Source organism: Alexandromys fortis, unplaced genomic scaffold (assembly GCF_014885135.2).
Source record: "Alexandromys fortis isolate MF-2015 unplaced genomic scaffold, M_Fortis_MF-2015_v1.1 scaffold_413, whole genome shotgun sequence".
NCBI classification, from domain to species: domain Eukaryota; kingdom Metazoa; phylum Chordata; class Mammalia; order Rodentia; family Cricetidae; genus Alexandromys; species Alexandromys fortis.
The window spans coordinates 353,118-361,189 of record NW_026068299.1 but is presented as its reverse complement, the minus strand read 5'-3'; the positions used below and the strand labels follow the sequence as shown (position 1 = coordinate 361,189).

At 43.2% G+C, this 8,072-nt stretch overlaps 2 protein-coding genes across 8 annotated transcripts in view; both read left to right on the top strand.

Annotated features, from left to right (window-relative positions):
- Positions 1–3,812: 3,812 nt before the first annotated feature.
- The window catches only part of LOC126494987 (leukocyte immunoglobulin-like receptor subfamily B member 3), a 91,762-nt gene continuing 87,502 nt past the window's right edge, over positions 3,813–8,072 (top strand). For 2 of the 6 annotated variants that reach the window (XM_050132597.1, XM_050132596.1), the window contains exons 1-2: positions 4,412–4,628; positions 4,750–4,972. In XM_050132597.1, the coding sequence (XP_049988554.1) occupies positions 4,526–4,628; positions 4,750–4,972 (326 nt within the window). In that variant the 5' untranslated portion in view covers positions 4,412–4,525. The other 4 variants (XM_050132587.1, XM_050132586.1, XM_050132589.1 and 1 more) reach the window with 4 other exon arrangements.
- LOC126494992 (leukocyte immunoglobulin-like receptor subfamily A member 5) overlaps positions 5,444–8,072 on the top strand; it is a 14,018-nt gene continuing 11,389 nt past the window's right edge. For both annotated transcript variants that reach the window (XM_050132605.1, XM_050132604.1), the window contains exons 1-4: positions 5,444–5,647; positions 5,789–6,088; positions 6,413–6,700; positions 6,837–7,139. In XM_050132605.1, coding sequence (XP_049988562.1) covers positions 5,554–5,647; positions 5,789–6,088; positions 6,413–6,700; positions 6,837–7,139 — 985 coding nt within the window. In that variant the 5' untranslated portion in view covers positions 5,444–5,553. The remainder of the gene's footprint in view (positions 5,648–5,788; positions 6,089–6,412; positions 6,701–6,836; positions 7,140–8,072) is intronic.

Sequence of the window (8,072 nt, the reverse complement as noted above, 5' to 3'; positions counted from 1 at the left end):
GAGATCGCTTCTTAAGTATAACCCCAGCAGCACAGACACTAAGGGCAACATTGAATAAATGGGACCTACTAAAGCTGAGAAGCTTCTGTAAAGCAAAGGACACTGTCACTAAGACAAAAAGGCAACCTACTGACTGGGAGAAGATCTTCACCAACCCCGCAACAGACAAAGGTCTGATCTAACAGGAGCTCACCAAGGCCAGCTGGACTGGGACTGCAAAAGCATGAGATAAAACCGGAATCTCTGAACATGGAGGACAATGAGGGCTGCTGAGAAGCCAAGGACAATGGCACTGGGTTTTGATCCTACTGCATTTACTGGCTTTGTGGGAGCCTAGCCTGTTTGGATGCTCACATTCCTGGTCCTGTATGGAGGTGGGAGGGCCTTGGACTGCCCACAGGGCAGGGAACCCTGATTGCTCTTTGGACTAGAAAGGGAGAGGGAGGAAAGTGGGATGTGGGGAGTGGGAGGAGGTGGAGGGAAAAGGGAGGCAGGGAGGAGGCAGAAATTAAAAAAATAACAGTAAAAAATAAAAAAGTATTCAGGGGTGGGAATTTGGATTGATTTTTTTAAGATCTAATACATTTATAAAAGGTATATCACACTAATGAAGTGCAAATAAAGAGAATTCAGATTTGTGAGTTTACCCTCAAATAAGTAATCATCTATTTCTCAATTCTGAGCTAGTGTGGGATTTCATTTAAGCATCCTTCCCACAACTGAATGATCAAAAAACACCTACCCCACCTCTTGGAAATACAGGCATTGTGCTCTCTAAATTACCTCCTGTTATCCATGGATGATGGATCTGTATGTGAAACTGAGAAAATTAAGATAATGCTCAACTGCGGGGAGAGCTAGCTATTGTCTAGTATACGTGTGGTGGGAAAATGTAGGACTTATTTGAAGTATGACTTCAGTTGTCTGTGAGGCTGAACCTTCTCGCCTTGCAGATTTGAAGTTGTTCTAGAAGCCGAATTTTGAGGAAACTGCAACAGAGGCAGTCTGAACGTCTGGATTACCTGTGCTACCTCTCGTTTTGTTTTAAAAAACACACAACCTTAAACCTATCATGAATTTCCATACTTCATGCTAGCTGGCTCAAGCCATCAGGCAGTGGCTACCTAAAGACTATGGAAATAAGAAGTGACATCTGGCTCTATGTTTGGCACTTTTTAAAAAATATTTATTTATTTATTATACATACAATACTCTGTCTGTGTGCATGTCTGCAGCCAGAAAAGGGCAGCAGACTTCTTTACAGATGGTTGTGAGCCACCATGTGGTTGCCGGGAATTGAACACAGGACCTTTGGAAGAGCAGGCAATGCTCCTAACCACTGAGCCATCTCTCCGGCTGTTTGGCACTTTTAAAACACTTTTTTGGGTACTATGTGGAAATACTTCTTCTATGGATGCCATTTGTAAGGAATCTGTCTCTGACTTATTATCCAGCCTCCCAAAAATGACACAAAGACTTTTATCAATTACAAAAATCAGCATGTGGCTTAGGATTGTTTCTAACTAGTTCTTATAGCTTATACTAACCTATTTTACTTATCTATGTCTTGTTACATGCTTTAGTTGCCTCTATTCCATTCTGTACCTCTGGCTTGTTCTGAGTTTTCTAGAATCTCTATGGCACACTCTGCATTATTAGATCCTCTCCACCTTCCTCCCCCCCAGAAATCCTGCCTATCCCTCCTACCTAGCTATCATGGCATAGACTTTCTTCCATCTTCCAGCTCCAGTGTCCTGTCAGTGTCCAGTGTCTGACTGGTGACTTTGCCTTTCTTCTTCCCAGAGTTCTCTCTCTGTCCTGATGTCCTACCCATACCTCCTGCCAGCTATTGGCCATTCAGACTTTAATTACACAAATCAAAGCAAAACTTTGTCACACAGTGTAAAAATATCCCACAACAAAACTGATACCTACACATGAAACAATAAACCGGTGGATAAATGTAGGAATTGACCTATTTTAGTGTCAATGTGGGCACCAGACAGCAATATGAAGCATATGCAATATCTGCCTACAGAAATATCACAGAGCATACATAGATATGAACAAACTTGGAGCCCTGATCATATCTCAGATATCATGAAGGCAAAACTACCTCTTGTAGATTCTTCCCAAGGGTAGGTTAAGGCACTGAACAATGTTAGCCTCTTTTCTTGAATAAGGAACTGTCTGCATTTTGGGAACTTTCATTTTGGGGAAGTTTGATTTTGATGACCTTCACAGTTTAGATGCAATATATTAACCATCTGAAAAACATGAGAGCAGAGAGGGACTGTTTAACCATAATATTTACATAACCAAATCCCTCTTTCATGCCAACTACATTGTAAAACTGTCTGAAGATTAATCATTTCTTGTACATCCAAATCCCAGGCAATCATGAACTTATGAATATGGTGAAAATGACGCTGATATTAGACAATCAGGATGGTGCTGAGGCTCAGAGTTGAGATGCCAATAACACTAATTTGGAATAGACATTTATAATTGAACAGGCATTAAATTAATTTCAGCCTTTACAAAAACCAGAGGATTCTGAACAATAAAAGAGGAACACAAGAGAAAAGAGAATGCTGAGAATTTGTTCCTATGTTAGACATGTATGGTGATAGGAAAAGAGCAATCAATCTATGAGGGATTATTATTTAGCAGAATAGAATCAAATCAAAGCTGTGAGCACAGAACATTTCTTTCTCCATTTCCATACATGTCTTCTCTATGTTCATTCAGGAGAAATAAAGGATCATGTGCTCAGCATGTCCCTTCTCTTCTCCATGATCCCAGGAGCATCAGCCTGCATCTTTCTTTGTTGTAGAACACTGCTCTCCACCATGGAAATATTCTGGTCCTATTGAAGTCTCTGTAGCTGTTACTACACACAAGTGACCTGTAAAACATTGGTCCCATCAGTATTCTTTCTTGGTGTTGAGGCTCCTAAGGTCACCCCCTTCCCATCAGAACTATAGGCAGTTAAAAGTTGCAGGCATTTTTTAAGGGGCATAACCACTGACATGTTTCCAATATTTCTGGGCATAGCAGAGCACACTGTTGTCAACAGTTGTGTGTGAGACTGGTTGTTGATTCTAGTCTGGTCTACAGAGTGAGTTCCAGTACAGCCTGTCATCATAGTAAGACCCTGTCTAAACATTCAAATAAACAAAAACAAACCACAAAAATCCCAACATTGATGACAAGCTTCTACAGAGCCATAATGTAACTCATTGTTTCACCAGCTAGATTTGTATGGAGTCTTGTCTTTGTTTCTGTTACCATTGTTCCATATGACCTGTATAAACATTGTTTTTGTATCCCTAGGTAACATTCATACAACATCCCAAAGCATCTTACAGACTCATTAGAAAACTGACCATGAGATTGGTCTGTATGAAGGACTAAAGGAGAACCAAGAGCTAAGAGAAAAAGAACAAGCACCATATCCCTCAAGTGAAGGTGCTAGGTCAGGAAATGATCAGGCTTATTTTGTGTTAAGTCCTGGTCTGTGATGACTGAGAACATTTAGGAGGATGTAGATGGTTACAGGGAAGATGTTCTTCAAGAAGAGGCCTCAGTCAGACATGGGTTTGTAATACTCATATACAGAATGCTGAGGGAGAAGAAGGAGAAATCTGAGACCTGGATGAGGTTTAAGAAGTACTGTCCCAGAAACAAAAACAAAAACTAAAGAACCATAGAGAGATAGAAGCCACAAAATCTTTAGCCCAACCCATCATAGCCCGGGGAGAAAAGAGTCAGGCTGCTGATTAGAACAGTTCCTCTTCTTTAGGGGCTGCCAGTATGACATCCTCATGACAGGAATCAGAAAACAGCTTGCATAGGCCACACAATTTGTGTTTGTGTGTTTGGAAAGGAGATCATCTACCTGTAAACTTGTGGCAACTGGAAGAAGCCATGACCCCATTTCTTATAGTGCTGCTGTTTCTTGGTGAGATGCCACATGTGGAGGAAGAAATATTCTCTGAGAGGGAATCCAACCTCACAATCATAATTTGGGCAATCTAGATGTCTCAACTTCTCCAGAGGGCACTGGGAAATGGAGGTCGTACTCATGTTTCAATGTAAACATTCACAGGTCACTCTCTTCCAGGACTGAGCCCAAACATCTGGAACCCAGCTTCAGCAGGTAAGTGTCTTCCCAACTGTCTTAGTTTGGACATCCTTATTGGGGATCACGGGGCACTCATGAGCAGAATACATGGAGAACAGCAGGTTTAGCCGGATGTTGGGGATGCCTGAAAGGTTCTGGGTCAGAAGCTTTTTATCAGAGAGGGAGTTATGGGGAACCAATTGTCAATTTCTTTCAGGGGCCGTCTCTAAACCTACACTGAGAGCAATGCCAGGAAATGTGGTAGCCACTGGGAACCAGGTGACATTCTCCTGTGAAGGGCCCTCAGAGGCCAAAGAATATCGTCTCTACAAAATAGGAATTCAAGACTACCTGATACCAACATCCCTTCTAGAAACTGAGAATAAGGCCAAGTTTTCTATGTCTTCAGTTCAATGGAACAATGCAGGCCAATATTGGTGTTCTTACACAAGCACCAGTGGCTCATTAGAAAACAGTGACACCCTGGAGCTGGTGGTGACAGGTAACAGAACCCTCCCTCAGCACCTGGATTTGATTTAAGGGGCCTCCTTTCTCAAATATGAGAAGTGGGGAACCATGTTTCTCATATAAGTTCTCCTAACAGCCCTCCTCTGCTCTGCTAGGAGTTAACCTCAGCAGTGTCGCTCTGTCAGCCATTCCCAGCCCTGTGGTGACTGCAGGGGGGCGAGTTACCCTTCAGTGTCAGTCACAACAACCGTACAGTATGTTCATTCTAATGAAGGACGGTGAGAAGCTCTCGAGTCCTGAACGCTCACAGAAAATATCCTCTGACATATTTAGAGCCACGTTCTTGGTGGATCCTGTGACCCCCAACAAGAGGTGGAGGTTCACATGCTATGGTTATTCCTTGAGCAGCCCTTGGCTGTGGTCGGTTCCCAGTAACCAACTGGAGCTCCTGGTATCAGGTAAGGAAGTGCAGTACGTTCTTTTGGGTATAATTGCAACTGACACAGGGTCCCTGGAAAATACCTGATTTGTGCTGGGTGATAGACAACCAGGGCTACTGGACTCAATGTCACAGAATTTCTGATACAGCTGGTCTTGAAGTATAGAAACTATGGATGATACTATAGTGAAATCTAAGATCCATGGAAATGTGTGGTCTTTATGTGTACTTCTGCTATTGTAGATCAGCTTATGTGTCAGGGGCAATTGTGACCTTCTCTGTGACATTTTAGTGACAGATGCACCTACTTTCTTCCTACTTCTTTGCAGGGACCCTTGACAAGCCCACCATATGGGCTGAGCCAGGATCTGTGATCACCTCAGGGAGTTATGTTACCATCTGGTGTAAGGCAAAACTAACAACCCTAATCTATGTGATATATAAAGAGGGAAGCCCAGATCCTTGGGACCAACAGAACCAAATAGTCTACAATAATAATGCAAAACTCACCATTTCCTCTATGACAGAATTGAATGCAGGGAGATATCACTGCTACTCCTACACCTCTGCTGGATGGACAGAACGCAGTAACACCTTAGAGCTGGTGGTGACAGGTGAGAGAAACTAAAAAATCCTTGCCCCAGAAGTCACTCTCAAGTACCGACTGCTGTAGCACTATTTCCCATAGAAAAAAAGCCGTGGGCATCAATTTAGACTGTGTGGTCCACTTGAATTTTCTATGTGATTTCTTTTAGGAGTCTACAACAAACCCATACTGTTGCCACTACAAGCCCCTGTTGTGACTGTAGGAATGACTGTGACACTCTCTTGTACCTCAAATCATTCATACAACTGGTTCATTTTAACTAAGGATGATCAGAAGTTCTTGCGCAGTGAGCGTTCACAAGATAAAGACACTGGGTTATTTTTTGCCAAGTTCCAAGTGACACCAATAGCCTTCAGCCAAAGGTGGATGTTCAGATGCTATGGCTCTTACAGAAGTAATAATCAGGTGTGGTCAGAAGGGAGTGACCTTTCGGAACTTCTGATCTCAGGTGAGGGTACTGCAGGGTCTCTGTAGAATCATATTCTACTAGACACAGGATCCCAGTTTAGATCATGGCGTGACATGTGTTTGAGGATTCAGGGTTCCTGAGTCAGTTGACACAGTATGCAGACCATGAGAGTCACTGTATAGAAAATGAGGGGACAGCATAGTAAGAATGGAACCTGGGAGGGTCAGGAGAATGATGTGTCTTCCCATGACATTATTGGTTCTTTTTCTATTTAGGAGTAAAGTTCAAGATCAGGAGCAAGTTTGATCTTTACTCTGAAACTGTTTGATTGACCCCACATCCTTCTCTTCTACTTCCTTGTAGGAAAACTTAAGAAACCCATTTTGAGGGCTGAGCCGGGATCTGTGATTGCCTCATGGAATAGTGTGACAATTGTGTGTGAGGGGACCATGGGAAACCAACCAATGTATTTCCTCTATAAAGAAGGAAATCCAGCACCTTGGGACAGTCAAACCCCAATAGATCCTGGTAACACGGCCATGTTCTCAATAGCATCCATGGAACAGCATCATGCAGGAAAATATCGCTGTTACTCTTACACCTCTGCTGGCTGGACAGAGCGCAGTGATCCCCTGGAGCTGGTGGTGACGGGTGAGAGGACACTAAGTGTCACAATCTTTGCCTCTGTCCTCAGGAAATAATCTTCCATAGGTGTGCTTCCTCAGCTTTTCTGCTGGAGACATTATGGGCTGTCTTTTATTAAACAGGCTGCCTCTTCCTCTCCTAGGTGTTCACCATGGTAAACCTACTCTGTCAGCTTTGCCCAGCCCTGTGGTGACCCCAGGTGGGAATGTGACCCTTAAGTGTGTCTCATCTAAAGGATATGATTGGTTCATTTTGACTGGGGCAGATCAAAATTTCTCCAGGTCTCTAAAGGCACAGCTTACACACACTAGACAGTCCCTAGCTCTGTTTTCTGAGATCACCATGGCATCCAGCAAGAGTGGGCCCTTCAGATGTTATGGACGTTATACAAATTCTCCGCATGTGTGGTCGGAGGCCAGTGACCCTTTGGAGATACATGTCTCAGGTGAGGAAGTCTCATTTACTCAACTGTTTGGCACCAGAAACCCATTCTCATACATTGTGCTGCCTCAAGGAAGATTTAAAGCCATGATGGCTAAAGGAAACTGTTGAGTGCTAATGGCCATGGCACTGTCAGGGCAGGATGGGATGTGGAATGTATAGAAAAATACAGTTGTATGGCTTCATGACTCTCCTGCTCTTAGGACTGTCAAAGAATCACTCCATACCAACCTTCAAATGCCCTTACCTGGATTTTGTAGAGAACCAGATCCTCAAGTATTCCTCTGAGATAAGTTATTACAGATTTGCTTTGTTCACTAAGGGGGAAAGTGGCCTCACCCAGGTCTCTGTCCATCAGTCTCAGGATGCATATTTTCATGACAATTTCAGGTTAGGCTTTGTGAATTCCTCCATTGGTGGTCAGTATAGATGCCTTGGTGTACGCAGTTCCTCCTCTGAGTTTTCAGCCCCTAGTGATCCTCTGGACATCCTGATCACAGGTGAAGATTTTAGTGCAGGTTTAGCAGGGAGGAGACCTGGGACTCATCATCAAGATGATGATGAACATCTCACAGAGGAATAGGTCTAGGGACAACAGAGTGCACAGTCTTTTAAAATATAGAGAGACTAGGTTCTGAAAGGAGGACTCAGACCAATCCCTGCAGTTCTTCACTCACTAATTTTCATCTCTTTATGGTAACCTGAAGTTATACCAAATCTCTCTATGCATCCAGGCACTACTGTTTCCTTAGGAGAGAATGTGACCCTGCAGTGTCAATCATCAGTCCTAGTGGATACTTTCCTTCTGTTCAAGGAAGGTGCAGCCCATCCCTATTTGCATCAAAAATCACAGTCTCAAAATCAGTCAGAATACTCCATGAGTGCTGTGACTTCAGCTCTTAAGGTTTCCTATGTACGCTTTGGTTCCCAAAGCTCA